We start from the raw sequence: 20,065 nt of genomic DNA, 5'->3' as shown, positions 1-20,065 counted from the left end.
TCTGACATCATTTTCAACAAAAAAGACAGTAGGCATGGCTGCATCTTCAGTGGTTGTTGTTTATGGTAAGAAAGAAATACAAATTGTTGATACAAAATGTATTCTGTTCATCTTCCTTTTGATTTAGAAAGTGAAAGCAGATTTGGATATAGCCAACTTTTTATGGGCAAAATATAGCTAAACAATGAATGCAACCAACTCGTATTTACGACTTGACAACTAGTAATTACCACCTTCCCACTTGATTATGAACGCAGCATAAGTTCCCGTATGCAGATGGCTGACCAACTGACCTGGTTCCTGTGTAATGGTAATTACTCTGTGGTGTATTTCCTGTACAATTAATGCGATATAAACCCCACATCCATTCCGCTCCCGGCCTCCACACACAACCGACTGTACATATTGGTGTTGCCTTCAGTCCATGACATTATTAATGCAGTGCATTCTGTGAATGCAAGGGCAGGCATAGGAACACTGAGCAGAGCATTAATAGCGTATAGACTCAAATGAACTTACTAGGAAGCCATACATCAGGCCTAGTCCTACTCCAATATAAAAGACCACAGGCCTACTGTTATTATAGCGTTTCATTTCATTATAGTGTTAAGTAATATTTGAACAACCATCTGATTATTTTGACTCTCTCGTGGATGTGCTGTGCCATGCGCGCAGGGGTGCTCACTGGTGGGTGAATGGTGCTCTTGGGGCCTCAGCGTGAGTTTCGGCTTCCTTTGATATCCGTACACATGCACAGCGGAGAAGGAGCGCATCTGATGCGTGCGAAATCAGACGGCATTTTTTGGGGGACGGTGGGGGGCTCTGGCAGCTACCGAATAATGACAACAACACGAGAGCATCAGCCAGGCGCGTTTGAACAACATTTCGCAGACTCCGTGAGGTATTCGGGATCTTCTCAGAGAGATTCGGACTAACGGATTGACGGTTGGATGATAATAACGGATTTCGGCGAGGGGCTAGGATTCCCCAGTGATACATCAGTATGGATTGGATAGTATCAGAAGACAGTATTGTTGAAAGGTATGTAGGCGATGTTTGTCACATGTTCTTGATGATTCAAATGAGCAGAACCACCCATGCATTAAAGTCATCTCTGAATCCTTTGCAATTATTTTCCTTCATGCAAAATTTAGCTTTTGAACATAATACATTTTGCACTGAAAATATGCAGAACAATAATGTTATCCTAATATATCAACAGTACATAGAGGATTGTGTCCCTGTGGTGGGCAGATTTGAAAGCTCTACTACAGTATGTTGAGTGTTTCCTGGTGGAATTATTGACGTTTTAAAAGCAATGTGTTAAGTTGACAGCTACAATCTATCTCTGAACATAGTTTTCAGTCATTCTATTCCTTGTTCTAGTCTAAAAGGGTAGCCTGCACTGGAGCTATTCAAAATAATATATGTTACATTCATTTACATCATAAGATGCTGTAGGTGATTCATCAACATGATTATGAGTGGCCTCTGTCAGCAATAGCACAAACCAACACATTGGGCTGAAACACTCAGGTCATGCTGTACTAGTGGTGTAATGTGTATTCAGTGGTCTTATCAGTACTAGAGGAATTTTAGGAACAGGGGTACTGTCTGTTTGTCTAACCCCTGGCCATTAGATCGCTGATGTATTTGGACCTGGTCTGGCCCTCTAGCAGCTAATCTCTGAACCCAGAAGAAAATGCATCCTGGCTGGCCAGCTTTACCAGCCACAGGAGGTTGCGATGGGAGGGTGGCTCATAAGGAAGGCTGGAAAGATGTGAATTTGATAGCATTACACTCATTCCGCTCCAGACATTATCAATAGCGCGCCCTCACCTATTAAGTGGCCACCAACCTCCTGTGCTACCAGCCTATCTTCTGCATGCTTCTCTTATCCTTAAAGATGCCATAGAGCCGTTATAGTAGGGTCTATATGTGATAACTGTCATCAAGATTAAGATGGGCAAAAGAACACAGACACTGGACAAAGGAACTCTGCCTAGAAGGCCAGCATCACGGAGCCTCTTCACTACTGATGTTGAGACTGGTGTTTTGCGGGTACTATTTAATGAAGCTACCAGTTGAGGACTTGTGAGGCGTCTGTTTCTCAAACTAGACACTCTAATGTACTTGTCCTCTTGCTCAGTTGTGCAACGGGGCGTCCCACTCCTCTTTCTATTCTGGTTAGAGCCAATTTGCGCTGTTCTGTGAAGGGAGTAGTACACAGCGTTGTACGAGATCTTCAGTTTCTTGGCAATTTCTCACACAGAATAGCCTTAATTTCTGAGAACAAGAATAGACTGACGAGTTTCAGAAGAAAGTCCTTTGTTTCTGTCCATTTTGAGCCTGTAATCGAATCCACAAATGCTGATGCTCCAGATACTCAACTAGTCTAAAGAAGGCCAGTTTTATTGCTTCATTAATCAGCACAACAGTTTTCAGCTGTGCTAATATAATTGCAAAAGGGTTTTCTAATGATCAATTAGCCTTTTAAAATGATCAAATTGGATTAGCTAACACAACGTGCAATTGGAACACAGGAGTGATGGTTGCTGATAATGGGCCTCTGTACGCCTATGTAGATATTCCATAAAAAATCTGCCGTTTCCAGCTACAATAGTCATTTACAACATTAACAATGTCTACACTGTATTTCTGATCAATTTGATGTTATTTTAATGGGCAAAAATATGTGCTTTTCTTTCAAAAACAAAGGCATGTCTAAGTGACCCCAAACTTTTGAACGGTAGTGATTGTACAGTACCTACTGTACTCATTCAAGTATTTTTGTAGAATAATAGTGAAGACATCAAAACTATGAAATAACACATATGTAATCATGTAGTAACCAGTAACCAAAAAAGTGTTAAACAAATCAAAATATATGTTATATTTGAGATTCTTCAAATTAGGCACCCTTTGCCTTGATAAAACCCTTAAATACTTATTGAACTTAGTGATACAGCAATAAAAATGGCCACACTTGTATTTTGACAGCTGGCTAATATTGAGGCAAACCTTGTTGTTGTACACTTGTTGTCATCATATCGAGCTTACCCATGACAGCTGTATGGAGCTGCACACATTGAAAGTGTTAAAGGCTCTCATTAACAGCTTGTCAAAACGTGACAGTTAATTTGACAGTAGGCTGGTGCAACGTCAATCAATCAAGTTTATTTATAAAGCCTTTTTTACATTAGCAGTAGTTACAAAGTACAGAGAAACAGCTTAAAATCCCAATGAGCAAGAAATGCAGATGTAGAAGTACAGTGGCAAGGAAAAACTCCCTAGAAAGGCAGGAACCCAGGAAGAAACCTAGAGAGGAACTAGTCTCTTAGGGGTGGCTAGTCCTCATCTGCTGTGCTGGGTGGAGATTATAAGAGTACATGGCCATTAAAGCCAGATCGTTCTTCAAGATGTTCAAATGTTCATAGATGAGCGTTAGGGTCAAATAATAATCACAGTGGTTATAGAGGGTGCAACAGGTCAGCACCTCAGAAGTAAATGTCAGTTGACTTTTCATAGCTGAGCGTTCAGAGGTCGAGACAGCAGGTGTGGTAGGGAGAGAGAGAGAGAGAGAGGGTCGAAACAGCAGGTCCAGGACAAGGTAGAAAGTTCATTGAACAGGTCAAGGTTCCATAGCAGCAGACAGAACAGCAGAAACTGGATCAGCAGCACGACCAGGTGGACTGGGGACGGGGACAGCCCGGAGTCGTCAGGCCAGGTAGTCCTGAGGCATGGTCCTAGGGCTCAGGTCCTCTGCAAGGGGAGAGAGAGCGAGAGAGTTGAGAGGATTAGAGGCAACATACCTAAGATCACACAGGACACCATATAAGAGGAAAATTACACCAGATAGGACAGCCTGACCTTAGCCCCCCAACATATATACTATTGCAACATAGACACTGGAGACTGAGACAGGGGGGGTTGGGGGAAACTGTGGCCCTGTCCAATGTTAGCCCCTGGACAGGGCCAACCAGGCAGGATATGACCTCACCCACTTTGCCAAAGCACTAACCACTATCTTACTACCCTGAGACAAGGCTGAGTATAGCCCACGAAGATCTCCCCTACCACACAAGCCTGAGAGAGCGCGAAAAACCGGACAGGAAGATCACGTCAGTGACTCAACTCACTCAAGTTGAGTATATTGATTAAAAAAACTGTCACCACGTGATGCACCCCTCCTAGGGACGGCATGGGAGAGCACAAGCAAACCAGTGACTCAGACCCTGTAATAGGGTCAGAAGCAGTGAATCCCAGTGGAGACAGGGGAGCCGGCCATGCAGAAACAGCAAGGGGGGTTCGTTGCTCCAGTGCCTTGATGTTCACCTTTTCTCTCCTGGGCCAGACTACACTCAATCATAGGACTTACTGAAGAGATGAGTCTTCAATAAAGACTTAAAGGTCGAGACCGAGTCTGCGTCTCTCACATGGGTAGGCAGACCAATAAATAGAAATGGAGCTCTATAGGAGAAGGCCCTGCCTCCAGCTGTTTGCTTAGAAATTCTAGGGACAATAAGGAGGCCTGCGTCTTGTGACCGTAGCGTACGTGTAGGTAAGTACGGCAGGACCAAATTGGAAAGGCAAGTCCATGTAATTCTTTGTAGGTTAGCAGTAAAACCTTGAAATCAGCCCTTGCCTTAACAGGAAGCCAGTGTAGGGAGGCTAGCACTGAAGTAATATGATCACATTTTTTGGTTCTAGTCAGGATTCTAGCAGCCGTATTTAGCACTAACTGAAGTTTATTTAGTGCTTTATCCGGGTAGTAGAGCATTGCTGTAGTATAATCTTGAAGTGACAAAAGCATGGATTAGCTTTTCTGCATAATTATTTGACAAAAAGATTCAGATTTTTTGCAATGTTACTAAGATGGATAAAAGCTACTCTTGAAATATTTTTGATATGTTCGTCAAAAGAGAGATCAGGGTCCAGAGTAACGCTGAGGTCCTTCACAGTTTTATTTGAGACGACTGTACAACCACCGAGATTCATTGTCAGATCCACTGATCTTTTTGTTTCTTGAGACCTAGAACTAGCATCTCTGTTTTGTCCGAGTTTAAAAGTAAAACATTTGCCTCCATTCACAGGATTCTGGGAAGGCTGTGTGTTCTCTGCGGAGCAGTGAAAGATGACATTGTGTTTCAGAATGACATCACCAAGAGGTGAATATATGGTGAAAACAATATAGTGAAAACAATTTTGGTCCTAAAACGGAAACTTGAGAAACACAGAAACTTACCATTGATTTGTCAGAGGAAAAACCAGTCAAACTGATATCTTTCTGACAGATAAGATCTTAAACAGGCAAGAACTTGTCCGCTTATACCAATTAGGGTTTCCAATCTCTCCAAAAGAATGTGGTGATTGATGGTGTCGAAAATATCACTAAGGTCTAGGAGCAACAAGAACAGATGCAGAGCCTCGGTCTGACGCCATTATAAGGTCATTTACCACCTTCACGAGTGCAGTCTCAGTGCTATGATGGGGTTTAAAACCAGACTGGAGTGTTTTGTATACATTATTTGTCTTTAGGAAGGCAATGAGTTGCCAAGCAACAGATTTTGGGTGAGAGATTCGATATAGGCTGATAATTTTAAAAAAAATTCCGGATCAAGGTTTGGCTTTTTCAGGAGAGTCTTTATTATAGGCACTTTTAGTGAGTTTGGTACACATCCGGAGGATAGGGAGACGTTTATTATGTTCAACATAGGAGGGCCAAGCACAGGAAGCAGTTCTTTCAGTAGTTTAGTTGGAATAGGGTCCAGTAAACAACTGTAAGTTTTAGAGGCCATGACTATTTTCGTGAATGTGTTGAGAGATACAGGATTTATTTTATTTTATGGAGTGTCTCCATTGATCCGAGGTCCTGTCAGTCATCTCCTCCTCTTACAACACAGAGAAGGTACCAGCATAACAGGCTTAGCTTTAGCTGTTTCTAATCATCAGGCTCTACACTAGAGAGCCATCGCCTGTCTGGCTTCATTCACTACAGACGGCCAGACTGAACTGAACTCAGAGATGCATATTATCTACTCTCCTCAGACCAGAGAAGTGTGTGTGTGTGTGTGTGTGTGTGTGTGTGTGTGTGTGTGTGTGTGTGTGTGTGTGTGTGTGTGTGTGTGTGTGTGTGTGTGTGTGTGTGTGTGTGTGTGTGTGTGTGTGTGTGTGTGTGTGTGTGTGTGCGCGCGTGTGTGTGTGTGTGTGTGTGTGTGTGTGTGTGTGTGTGTGTTTGTGTGTGTGTGTGTTGCGTCTAACAATGCTAGATGACAATGGTACTGGTATAGCACTGTCCAGCACATAGAAATGGAATGATATAGAATATAATGTCATTATATTTCTATGGTCCAGACCAGAGCCATATATAGAATAGTAGTATGGCTTTGCTCCAGACTGTTGTTTTCCATGACAGTGCCTCTCTGAGTCCACACAGCTCAGCTTCTAGAAGAGGAAGTTGTTCTTTTCTGGAACATTTTGGTGACTCAAGGTTTTCTGTCTGTCAGTGGGCTGCTGTCATAGCAGCTGGTTCAGGGCAGCTGTTTAAACACAGTAGGGGAGATGATGAGGGGAGGAGGAGGAGGGAAGGAAAGGGGGAGAGAGAGGGGGAGGAGGTAGAAAGAGAGAAAAAAGTCCTTGTTGCAGTATCATCAGAAAGACACCTTGCTCTCACTCTTTCTTCCCTGCTCTCTCTCTCTCTGTCTCGCTTTGTCTCTCTCTTTGTCTCTCTACCACTCTCTCTCCCTCTCTCTCTCCCTCCCTCTCCCTCTCTCTCTCTCTCCCTCTCACTCTCCCTCTCTCTCCCTCCCTCTCTCTCCATCTCTCCCTCTCTCTCCCTTCCGCTCTCTTCCTCCCTCTCTGTCGACAGATCAGTGCAGTGACCAATCATGTTTTTAGTGGTCTTTCACACCTTCCCTCTTGGCCAGAACTGATCTGGTTTTGATGAGTCTTCTCAGAGACACATGGTCAGCAGAAACACTTCAGACAGGGAGTGGAACCAAGATTGGGATGAAATTAATAGTTGATGAAAAATCTGTCGATGTTCACTTGAGCAAGGCCCTTAACCCTAATTGCTCCATGGCCACCGCTGATAATGGCTGACTCTAGCCGTGACCCATCTCGCCGAGGGTGTCTCAGGAAGACCTCCCACCAAAGTATTGTTATTAGTATTGTTATTATTATTATAGTGAGGTGTTTTGATTGTCATGTAACGTGGTAACAGCACAGCACAAAAACACTTAAATCCCAATCTTTTTCTTCTTCTTCACTGTACATACCGGCAGTGCTGCAGGGGCATAGCTATCTCGAGCCTGCCGAGCCTGCAGGCTAGAACCTCCTCTCATCCCCTGTTTTGTTCCACACTAAACTGGTTAGACGCCTCAGAGAGGAGGGAGAGAGAGAGGGATGGGGTGGGAGAGGATGGTGAGAGAAAGGGATGGGGGTGGGAGAGGAGGGAGAGAGAGAGAGAGGGATGGGGGTGAGAGAGGAGGGAGAGAGAGGGATGGGGGTGGGAGAGGAGGGCGAGAGAGAGGGGTGCGTGGGAGAGGAGTGCGAGAGAGAGGGATGGGGTGGGAGAGGAGGGAGAGAGAGGGATGGGGTGGGAGAGGAGGGTGACAGAGAGGGATGGGGGTGGGAGAGGAGGGCGAGAGAGAGGGATGGGGGTGGGAGAGGAGGAAGAGAGAGAGGGACGGGGGTGGAGAGGAGGAAGAGAGAGAGGGATGGGGGTGGGAGAGGAGGGCGAGAGAGAGGGACGGGGGTGGGAGAGGAGGAAGAGAGAGAGGGATGGGGGTGGGAGAGGAGGGCGAGAGAGAGGGATGGGGGTGGGAGAGGAGTGCGAGAGAGAGGGGTGGGGTGGGAGAGGAGGGCGAGAGAGAGGGATGGGAGAGGAGGGAGAGTTTTTTCAATAATATCTATAATCTAATCTGACTGCCAAGTCCTTTCTGCCTCCTACAGAGAGTGGACATGAGAACGTCTACATCTGGTATTTCAGGGATTTGGGAGTGTCTTCTGAAAACAGAGTGGTATTTCTAAAGCTCTCTGACTCATTCATACCTTCAAACAGTTTTCCTCCTCTGTACAGCTACTCCATCATCACACCCTAATGTTTTGATCAAACATTTCCATGGAATGGCATTCACCCTCTGATGTATTTGTCTTCTTTCCGTCTTCTTAGTGTGCTCAGAGACAATCATAGCTTTGTGTCTGTGATAAAAGACACGAGGCCAACAATACATTGGTGGTTTTTCCATCAGTGTTATCTAAGGTTTCTATAGTGATAGGTTTCTATAGTGATAGGTTTCTACAGTGATAGGTTTCTATAGTGATGGTTTCTATAGTGATGGTTTCTATAGAGCAACCCCGCAGATCGGTGGTCTGTGTGTGCATGACTTGCTGTGAGAAATCCAGCGATCACTGTTTTCAGTTGAAGAGGAGATAATATCATGATTACCTGTTGCCTGCAAGCCTGTCTGAACCTGTCTGTCTGTCTGTCACACACACACACACTGAAGTGCCTGTTTCTTGGGGTGTGTGTTGGAACAGATCTGTCTTTCATGCTGAAGCACACATACACTCTCTCCCTCTCCCTCTCTCTCTAAGTCTGTGTGTACCTTTGCTCCTGTGCTGTTTACCACTTCTCCTCCCAGTATGTGTGTATGTGTGTGTGTGTGTGTGTATGTGTGTGTAAAGAGGACCTCTGTGTTTGGCTGGAACCCTGTCTCTCTCTGGCCGGCCTGCCACGTCAAATGACAGGCTGGAGCCCTGTGTCCTCAGGGATCTGTGAGGCCAAACTGCTTGTCTCTAGTCTCTAGTCTTTGGACTGGAACAGGACTGAGGAGGACCTTACGGAGCTCAACTGAACTGAAGTGATCTTTGAGGAGATACTACCAGTCTGGAGGAAAATGATGGGAAACCCTGCAGTTTGAGTCCTCTGCTTGGGAAACCCCTTTTTGCTTTTTGAGTCTGTTTTATTTTGATATACTGTGAACGGTTGGTTGATTGGTTCGGACTGGAGATGAGTGGATTTCTGTACAGGGGCAGGTAAGGTATTCAAGTGTTGCCGACGATATACAGTGAAGCTTAAACTTTTAATTTGTCTCTGTACTCAGCATTTTGGATTTGAGATCAAATGTTTTATATGAGGCGATAGTATTTGAGGGTATTTTCATACATATCTGTTTTACCGTTTTGAAATTATTGCACTTTATTTATAGTCCCACCATTTTAAGGTGTCATAAGTATTTGGACAAATTAATTTATAGCGTATAACATTTTGTCAAAAGTGTAGTATTTTGTACTGTCATACCCTGACCTTAGAGAGCCTTTTTATTTCTCTATTTGGTTAGGTCGGGGTGTGATTTGGGTGGGCATTCTAGTTTGTCTATTTCTTTGTTGGCCGGGTATGGTTCCCAATCAGAGGCAGCTGTCTATCGTTGTCTCTGATTGGGGATCATACTTAGACAGCCTTTTTTCCACCTTTAGTTTGTGGGATCTTGTTTTTGTGTAGTGCCTGTGTGTCACGCCCTGGCCATAGAGAGGCTTTTATTCTCTATTTTGGTTAGGCCAGGGTGTGACTAGGGTGGGCATTCTAGTTTCTTTATTTCTATGTTTGTGTGGTTCCCAATCAGAGGCAGCTGTCTATCGTTGTCTCTGATTGGGGATCATATATAAGTTGTCCTCTTTGTTGGGTTTTGTGGGTAGTTATTTTCTGTTTAGCTGTTATGTTGCCTGACAGAACTGTTTGCTTTCGTTTTTTCTACTTTGTTATTTTGTTGCGGTGTTCAGTTTATTAAAAATCATGAGTGCCTACCACGCTGCACCTTGGTCTCCTTCTTCATCCGACGACACACGTTACAGAACTACCCACCAACAAAGGACCAAGCAGCGTGGTCAGGAGGACTGGACCTGGGAGGAAATCCTAGACGGGAAAGGACCCTGGAGGCAGGCCGGGGAGTATCGCCGCCCGGAGGAGGAGATAGAAGCAGCGAGAGGAGAACGGCGACGTTACGAGGCGTTAAACCATCGAGGCAAGCACGAGAGGCAGTGAAGCCTCCAGTGATAATCCATGGCACGAAGCCTCCAGTGATGATCCTTGGCACGAAGCCTCCAGTGATGATCCATGGCACGAAGCCTCCAGTGATGATCCATGGCACGAAGCCTCCAGTGATGATCCATGGCACGAAGCCTCCAGTGATGATCCATGGCACGAAGCCACCAGTGATGATCCATGGCCCGGAGCCTGCAGTGAGGATCCATGGCACGAAGCCTCCAGCGTCGATCCGCGGTCCGGAGCCTCCAGCGACGATCTCCGGTCCGGAGACTCCAGCGACGGTCCCCGGTCCGGAGCCTCCAGCGACGGTCCCCGGTCCGGAGCCTCCAGCGACGGTCCCCGGTCCGGAGCCTCCAGCTACGGTCCCCGGTCCGGAGCCTCCAGCGACGGTCCCCTGTCCGGTGCCTCCAGCGACGGTCCCCAGTCCGGAGCCTGCAGCGACGGTCCCCAGTCCGGAGCCCCCAGCGACGGTTCCCAGTCCGGAGCCTCCGGCGATGATCGGTGGTCTGGTTCCTCCGGCGATGATCTGCGGCCCGGTTCCTCCAGTGAAGGTCCATGCACCAGGGCCGCCACCAAAGCGGAGGGATATGCGGGCGGAGGGGGGTCTATGTGAAGGGATGCCCACCCGGACCCTCCCCTTTAGAGTCAGGTTTTGCGGCCGGAGTCCGCACCTTTGGGGGGGGTACTGTCACGCCCTGGCCATAGAGAGGCTTTTATTCTCTATTTTGGTTAGGCCAAAAGGGTGGGCATTCTAGTTTCTTTATTTCTATGTTTGTGTGGTTCCCAATTAGAGGCAGCTGTCAATCGTTGTCTCTGATTGGGGATCATATATAAGTTGTCCTTTTCCGTTTTGTGGGTAGTTATTTTCTGTTTAGCTGTTTTGTTGCCTGACAGAACTGTTCGCTTTCGTTTTTTCTACTTTGTTATTTTGTTGCGGTGTTGAGTTTATTAAAAACCATGAACGCCTACCACGCTGCACCGTGGTCTCCTTCTTCATCCGACGACACACGTTACACTGTGAGCACTCCAGTCGTTACGTCTCGTTTGCTGTTTATTGTTTTTGTTGGTGAGTTTCATTTAAATGAACATGTGGAACTCTTTGCACGCTGCGCCTTGGTCCGCTCATTTCAACGAACGTGACATGTACAAAATTCATCAATCGTGTTACTCTCCAAACTTGTTGGATGCATTTGCAGTTTGTTTTGGATTATGTTGTACCCAATAGAAACTGAATGGTCAATTATGTATTGTGTCATTTTGGAGTCCATTTTATTGATCTTTGTTCCTTTGTAACCTTCTCACTCATCATTTTTCACGATTCATTCATGATTATCCATAATCATGGTTAAATCTACATGAATGCAGAAGTGTTCAGAAACATCTTCTATTCTTATTTACAATAAAAGGGACTCCAAAATGACACAATACATTATTTACCATTCATTTCTAGTGGGTACAACATAATCCGAAACACAACTTAAACAAACTGCAAATACATCCAACAAGTTTGTAGTCACAAGCTTGATGTAGTCATTGTGTGCTCGGCATATGGGACCAAACACTAAACTTTTGACTACTTTAATACACTATAAGTAAATTTTTCCAAATACTTATGAAATCATTAAATGGGGGGACTAGATACGTACATATATTTATTCATTTCTAAACAGTAAAACAGATATGCATGAAAATACCCTCAAATAAAAGGTGACATTCTGTACTGTCGCCTCATAGAAAACATTTTATATCAAATCCAAAATGCTGGCGTATAGTGCTAAATTAAACATTTTATCTTCACTGTCCAAATAAATAAGTAGGGGAGTGTACATATGGACAAAACAGAGTAACGTGTAGTTAACTGTGATGTGATGTTTAGGAAAACAATTCATTTTGACATTTTGTCCTTGAGCGGTTTGGGGATTATTTTTATATAGAAAACTTTGTGTTGTGTTAATCTAAAGACAAGGTTATCACACTATATTAGTCAATGTAATCACTCACATGGGATAACACACACACACACACACACACACACACACACACACACACACACACACACACACACACACACACACACACACACACACACACACACACACACACACACACAGTCAGATCAAATCATCAGGTCTATTGGCTCATCAGCCAGATCAGTGATTGGATGATTAGTTTTATCTACTGCGAAGGTTTGTTTCTAGAAGGACTCTGTTTGACAACAAATAGAAACATTTGTGGCAACAATACAAAAAGAAAGATACTATTTACAGTACTTGGTGTAATCATAATGAAATTATTGAAGTGTATAACAACTACAACCTGGTTAAATAAAGGTGAAAAATAAATACTCTTGTATTTATGAATGTGTGGTTTAGTTAGTATGTGCTTGTATAAAAACACATCAGCCCAGTTTGTTTGGTTGGGTTGCAGTTGGATGTTGACTGGTTTTAGCAGGTGCTTTAACCAGAGCCTTCTGCTTCTTAGCTATGGCTCTGAGAGCTTTTCAGGACCGTATGACCTGACAAGTCACATCATGTCTTGTGGTCAAGAGATGTGCTCAGGAAAAACTCAGATCCTTAGTTTAAGGCCGGCCCATCATGGAACGTTACCTTAGTTACCACCAAAGACAGACTCAAAAACAGACATAACAACAGACAGACAGACAGACAGACAGACAGACAGACAGACAGACAGACATAAACAAACAGACAGACAGACAGACAGGTAAACAGACATAAACAGACAGCCAGACAGACAGACAGACAGACAGGTAAACAGACAGACAGGTAAACAGACAGACAGATAAACAGACAGACAGATAAACAGACAGACAGGTAAACAGACAGACAGATAAACAGACAGACAGGTAAACAGACAGACAGGTAAACAGACAGACAGGTAAACAGATATAAACAGACAGACAGACAGAGACAGACAGACAGACAGACAGACAGACAGACAGACAGACAGACAGACAGACAGACAGACAGACAGACAGACAGACAGACAGACAGACAGGTAAACAGACAGACAGGTAAACAGACAGACAGACAGACAGACAGACAGACAGACAGACAGACAGACAGACAGACAGACAGACAGATAAACAGACAGACAGATAAACAGACAGACAGATAAACAGACAGACAGATAAACAGACAGACAGGTAAACAGACAGACAGGTAAACAGACAGACAGGTAAACAGACATAAACAAACAGACAGACAGATAAACAGATGATGCTTCAGGAGACATAAAGAGACTTGGTCTGAGTCCTAAATGGCACCATATTCCCTATATAGTGCACTGGTTAAAAGTAATACACTATAAATGGAATAGGGTGCTATTTGGGATGCAGCCTTGGTGAATCAGAGGGTCAGGTGATGTGTGGTGGGATGGATGGAGTGACTTCAGCCTGTCCCGTCTCTGACCACAGTTACTTTCCATCACTGCTGTGTGAATAGGAACACTGTGTCTCTAACAGGGCAGTGACAACGTCTACACTCCATCGCGCACTGTTCCACATAGTTTAAACTCCATTCATTCAAGCTAATATTTTTGTAATTTTTCATAAATAGGGAGTAGGCACAGGACTTGTTCCTGACCACATAACCTGACCAGGAAAAAATGGCTGGCTCTCTACTCAGCTCAAACAGTTTTAGCAAAACTCATATGTTTTGTATGGGAGATTGGGAGTCACACTATTTCCCGGTCTATTGGATGTGCTAACTATGTGAGTTGATGGTAGCCAATGTGTATGTGTGTGTTTGACTTAAACCTCTCTCCTGTTTCAGGCACTGTGCTGGTGATCGGCAGGCCCAGCCCAAGAATGTAGGACACATGACTGGTGAGTGGGGATTCACACTGACTCTGTCATTCTCCCCCCCTCCCCCCCTATCTGGTCTCTAGGTATATCATTTGTTTTTATCCTGTTCTTCTTCTCCCGTCCTGTGTGTTTGAATGTGCCCCCCCGGTTCCTGTGTGTTTGAATGTAACCCCCCGGTTCCTGTTCCTGTGTGTTTGGCACGGTGCTTGCTTCATTCATACGTGTGTTGTGTAATTTAAACTGGCCTGTGTATCAGCAGTTAAACACCAGGCACAGGTCCAGGACACATCTTCTGTAGCCTAGCCTACACGTTACTTGACGCACAGGCCTTTAATAATCTGTAATGAGCTTCCTGCCGTGATTTTAAAGAACTGTCAGAAGTTTCAGCTCTGCCAATGGTTCTGTGATTAAAGCCCCCTGGGTCCTAACCCCCCCCCCCTCAAGGAATAAAACACACATTATTGTATCCCTGTGTGGTTCTTCTGGGAATGTTCCTTGCATTTAGTAGTTTTGAGGAGAAGTTTGGCATAAGGCCTCCCTATGCTCATTCCCCAGCCGTTTCAGCTGTATTAGACCCTACCAAGTTGGCTAAGCAGGGCCTAGGGGTGACATAGCCTACTGTATATATCAAACAGCAATAGGGCTTTAATGAGACTGAGCTCCTTGCTGTTACTTTGGCCCGGATTCAATCAATCTCAGATTTTTTTGTTTTGAAAATCCAAAAACGCTTTGAAAAAGCGTTATCCATGCAAATGACTGCCGGTCTCACGCTAATTGACCATTAATTAACATAAACACGTTTAGCATCTTCCACGCATACAAGCTGCTGATGTGTGCCTTTGGAACATAAAAAGTAGAATAAATCAATTGAATATACACCATCACATTACATGTTGTTTATTTATGTAGTTGTGATAGGCTTACAAACCTAGAATGTTCTAGAAATCTACAGAACTCTACATTGATGATTTGGAAAAAGAGAGAGAGAGAGAGAGAGAGAGAGAGAGAGAGAGAGAGAGAGAGAGAGAGAGAGAGAGAGAGAGAGAGAGAGAGAGAGAGAGAGAGAGAGAGAGAGAGAGAGAGAGAGAGAGAGAGAGAGAGAGAGAGAGAGAGAGAGAGAGAGAGAGAGAGAGAGAGAGAGAGAGAGAGAGAGAGAGAGAGAGAGAGAGAGAGAGAGAGAGAGAGAGAGAGAGAGAGAGAGAGAGAGAGAGAGAGAGAGAGAGAGAGAGAGAGAGCTCTGTTTCTTTGGCAAGGAAGTTAGGAGATATCTAATCAATGGAAGATGGAATTAAAATAACAGGATTAAAAGTGAAATGCTACAACGACTAAAAGCCAACAGTTAGGCTGCTGTTTATAATCTGAATGGGGCTGTTGTTATGTGTAGCTAACTGTAGGACGTGAGAAGCGCAGTAATGTTACGGCTAGCCTCAATTAGCCTAGTTAGCTAGCGTCTCTCGGTTTGATGCAGTCAAGACAGGTACTATGTAATCGATGGGATTATAAATGACTAGCAAGAAGTTAGTCTAGTCCGAATTAACAGTGGTTGCTGTCTCTTTCTCTTTCTGTGCCTGCTCCAAGCCGAGTGTTGCCTGCATGCCTGTCTGAACCTGTCTGTCACACACACACACACACACACACACACACACACACACACACACACACACACACACACACACACACACACACACACACACACACACACACACACACACACACACACACACACCCACACACACACACACACACACACACACACACGCGCACACACACACACACACACACACACACACACACACACACACACACACACACACACACACACACACACACACACACACACACACACACACACACACACACACACACACACACACACACACACACACACACACACACACACACACACAAGGCTAAATGACTTAAATGTAAATGTAAATGTAAGGCCCCTCCGCCGTTCCCTGTAGCCAATAGCTGCTCGCTCTGTGCCTCTCTCTCCCTTCCTCCTAAACTCTGGTTAAAAAAGTAGCCAAACAATTGGCTTTTCTGCTGCTTCCCTCACTCGGATAAGACTGGACGATGACCCGACTGGGTCCATACGGGACAGGTCTGGTTGTCCTTAGGTCCATACGGGACAGGTCTGGTTGTCCTTAGGTCCATACGGGAACGGGTTTTAAGAAATGTATTGATGCAATATGGGTCAGGGGCTTTCCTGTGTCCATTTCGGAACGGTATCTACAACTCACATCACCATTTGTCCTCATTGTTCAGATTATTCAAATTCAATCATGAAATGTTTAGAGAGTGATTAGAGGGACAATAGAGTGCTGAGTACCAGGCCATCAGCGAGGGCCGTTATCAAGTTTGCTAGGCTACCCATCAGCTCCATTCATTTGGACAGTTTTGGATGGGATTACTGACGGCCGATTGGCCAGCTCATCCTCATCTAGACCGCTGATTGGCCATCTCATTCTCATCTAGACCGCTGATTGGCCAGCTCATCCTCCTCAGGAGAATAACATCATCCTCAATGAGGAAATAGCAAACATTTTTTGTTTGAGATACAATTTTGAGCTGGGGTTTTTCAGTGTTTTTCCTCCAATTTTTTGCTTTGGCCATGTACGAGTATATGATGAGTCAACAACATTTTTGGGGTATGAGTTAACAGAATATAAACTTTTAAAAGTGAGATTGTCACTGGACAGTTACTTTTAACGGTTTCCTTTTTCTAGATGTTTCGTGTGATGAGACAGAGCAAGGCCCTTCTCCTCCACTCCAGACCCACAGCCTCAGAGAGTTTGAACAGGTAAGGTGTTGGCATCTTCTCTCCTCTTCCTATGGTCTCTGGTTCAGCAATGTTAATCAGTCTGACGCTGTCTGTGTGGTAGTCAGTGGGAGAGAGAGGTGTTCAGGCCTGTCTGGGTTGTCTGTTAATATGTGTTTTGGTGTGTTGGTGATGATTATGTGGTAACTGAACCTCTGACTATATGAGTCAAAGATATTCCAGTCTCGTGTGGCTTCCCCCAATCCCCATAATTCTCTCTCCTCACCTTACCCTGTCTGCATGTCGGCCACCTAGACCTGTACTGTAAATAACCCACATGCACAAAGTCACTCAAACACACAAACACATTCAGACAGAGACATGATGTATGTATGGAAATCTAAATGATTTTGTGTTTGTGACACTGGGCAGCTGTGGTGTACTATACAGTAAGTGGTGGGTAGGGTTGTAGAGGGAGAAGGTTGGTTTCCCTCTCCTCTAGTGGTGGGTATGGTTGTAGAGGGAGAAGGTTGGTTTCCCTCTCCTCTAGTGGTGGGCAGGGTTGTAGAGGGAGAAGATTGGTTTCCCTCTCCTCTAGTGGTGGGTAGGGTTGTAGAGGGAGAAGGTTGGTTTCCCTCTCCTCTAGTGGTGGGTATGGTTGTGGAGGGATGAGGTTGGTTTCTCTCCTCTAGTGGTGGGTATGGTTGTGGAGGGAGAAGATTGGTTTCCCTCTCCTCTAGTGGTGGGTATGGTTGTAGAGGGAGAAGGTTGGTTTCCCTCTCCTCTAGTGGTGGGTATGGTTGTAGAGGGAGAAGGTTGGTTTCCCTCTCCTCTAGTGGTGGGTATGGTTGTGGAGGGATGAGGTTGGTTTCTCTCCTCTAGTGGTGGGTATGGTTGTGGAGGGATGAGGTTGGTTTCTCTCCTCTAGTGGTGGGTATGGTTGTGGAGGGAGAAGGTTGGTTTCTCTCCTCTAGTGGTGGGTATGGTTGTGGAGGGGGAAGGTTGGTTTCTCTCCTCTAGTGGTGGGTATGGTTGTGGAGGGGGAAGGTTGGTTTCTCTCCTCTAGTGGTGGGTATGGTTGTGGAGGGGGAAGGTTGGTTTCTCTCCTCTAGTGGTGGGTATGGTTGTGGAGGGGGAAGGTTGGTTTCTCTCCTCTAGTGGTGGGTATGGTTGTGGAGGGGGAAGGTTGGTTTCTCTCCTCTAGTGGTGGGTATGGTTGTGGAGGGGGAAGGTTGGTTTCTCTCCTCTAGTGGTGGGTATGGTTGTGGAGGGGGAAGGTTGGTTTCTCTCCTCTAGTGGTGGGTATGGTTGTGGAGGGGGAAGGTTGGTTTCTCTCCTCTAGTGGTGGGTATGGTTGTGGAGGGGGAAGGTTGGTTTCTCTCCTCTAGTGGTGGGTATGGTTGTGGAGGGGGAAGGTTGGTTTCTCTCCTCTAGTGGTGGGTATGGTTGTGGAGGGAGAAGGTTGGTTTCTCTCCTCTAGTGGTGGGTATGGTTGTGGAGGGGGAAGGTTGGTTTCTCTCCTCTAGTGGTGGGTATGGTTGTGGAGGGGGAAGGTTGGTTTCTCTCCTCTAGTGGTGGGTATGGTTGTGGAGGGGGAATGTTAGTTTCTCTCCTCTAGTGGTGGGTATGGTTGTGGAGGGGGAAGGTTGGTTTCTCTCCTCTAGTGGTGGGTATGGTTGTGGAGGGGGAAGGTTGGTTTCTCTCCTCTAGTGGTGGGTATGGTTGTGGAGGGGGAAGGTTGGTTTCTCTCCTCTAGTGGTGGGTATGGTTGTGGAGGGGGAAGGTTGGTTTCTCTCCTCTAGTGGTGGGTATGGTTGTGGAGGGGGAAGGTTGGTTTCTCTCCTCTAGTGGTGGGTATGGTTGTGGAGGGGGAAGGTTGGTTTCTCTCCTCTAGTGGTGGGTATGGTAGTGGAGGGGGAAGGTTGGTTTCTCTCCTCTAGTGGTGGGTATGGTTGTGGAGGGGGAAGGTTGGTTTCTCTCCTCTAGTGGTGGGTATGGTAGTGGAGGGGGAAGGTTGGTTTCTCTCCTCTGGTGGTGGGTATGGTTGTGGAGGGGGAAGGTTGGTTTCTCTCCTCTAGTGGTGGGTATGGTTGTGGAGGGGGAAGGTTGGTTTCTCTCCTCTAGTGGTGGGTATGGTTGTGGAGGGAGAAGGTTGGTTTCTCTCCTCTAGTGGTGGGTATGGTTGTGGAGGGGGAAGGTTGGTTTCTCTCCTCTATTGGTGGGGATGGTAGTGGAGGGGGAAGGTTGGTTTCTCTCCTCTAGTGGTGGGTATGGTTGTGGAGGGGGAAGGTTGGTTTCTCTCCTCTAGTGGTGGGTATGGTTGTGGAGGGGGAAGGTTGGTTTCTCTCCTCTAGTGGTGGGTATGGTTGTGGAGGGAGAAGGTTGGTTTCTCTCCTCTAGTGGTGGGTATGGTTGTGGAGGGAGAAGGTTGGTTTCTCTCCTCTAGTGGTGGGTATGGTTGTGGAGGGGGAAGGTTGGTTTCTCTCCTCTATTGGTGGGGATGGTAGTGGAGGGGGAAGGTTGGTTTCTCTCCTCTAGTGGTGGGTATGGTTGTGGAGGGGGAAGGTTGGTTTCTCTCCTCTAGTGGTGGGTATGGTTGTGGAGGGGGAAGGTTGGTTTCTCTCCTCTAGTGGTGGGTATGGTTGTGGAGGGAGAAGGTTGGTTTCTCTCCTCTAGTGGTGGGTATGGTTGTGGAGGGGGAAGGTTGGTTTCTCTTCTCTAGTGGTGGGTATGGTTGTGGAGGGAGAAGGATGGTTTCTCTCCTCTAGTGGTGGGTATGGTTGTGGAGGGAGAAGGATGGTTTCTCTCCTCTAGTGGTGGGTATGGTTGTGGAGGGGGAAGGTTGGTTTCTCTCCTCTAGTGGTGGGTATGGTTGTGGAGGGAGAAGGTTGGTTTCTCTCCTCTAGTGGTGGGTATGGTTGTGGAGGGGGAAGGTTGGTTTCTCTCCTCTAGTGGTGGGTATGGTTGTGGAGGGGGAAGGTTGGTTTCTCTCCTCTAGTGGTGGGTATGGTTGTGGAGGGATGAGGTTGGTTTCTCTCCTCTAGTGGTGGGTATGGTTGTGGAGGGGGAAGGTTGGTTTCTCTCCTCTAGTGGTGGGTATGGTTGTGGAGGGGGAAGGTTGGTTTCTCTCCTCTAGTGGTGGGTATGGTTGTGGAGGGGGAAGGTTGGTTTCTCTCTAGTGGTGGGTATGGTTGTGGAGGGATGAGGTTGGTTTCTCTCCTCTAGTGGTGGGTATGGTAGTGGGGGGAGAAGGTTGGTTTCTCTCCTCTAGTGGTGGGTATGGTTGTGGAGGGGGAAGGTTGGTTTCTCTCCTCTAGTGGTGGGTATGGTTGTGGAGGGGGAAGGTTGGTTTCTCTCCTCTAGTGGTGGGTATGGTTGTGGAGGGATGAGGTTGGTTTCTCTCCTTTAGTGGTGGGTATGGTTGTGGAGGGAG

General features: G+C 46.0%; 1 protein-coding gene across 2 annotated transcripts in view; it reads left to right on the top strand.

Annotated features, from left to right (window-relative positions):
• The first annotated feature begins 718 nt into the window (after positions 1–718).
• Positions 719–20,065, top strand: part of pde4dip (phosphodiesterase 4D interacting protein) — a 138,604-nt gene continuing 119,257 nt past the window's right edge. The window contains exons 1-3 of one of the 2 annotated variants that reach the window (XM_071346329.1): positions 719–1,041; positions 13,840–13,892; positions 16,601–16,674. In XM_071346329.1, coding sequence (XP_071202430.1) covers positions 1,004–1,041; positions 13,840–13,892; positions 16,601–16,674 — 165 coding nt within the window. In that variant the 5' untranslated portion in view covers positions 719–1,003. Of the gene's footprint in view, positions 1,042–8,608; positions 9,040–13,839; positions 13,893–16,600; positions 16,675–20,065 lie in introns of those variants that run through there. The other variant, XM_071346330.1, reaches the window with a different exon arrangement.

The sequence above is a fragment of the Salvelinus alpinus genome, chromosome 16, assembly GCF_045679555.1.
Source record: "Salvelinus alpinus chromosome 16, SLU_Salpinus.1, whole genome shotgun sequence".
NCBI classification, from domain to species: Eukaryota; Metazoa; Chordata; class Actinopteri; order Salmoniformes; family Salmonidae; genus Salvelinus; species Salvelinus alpinus.
This window is presented reverse-complemented; position numbering and strand designations above follow the sequence as displayed.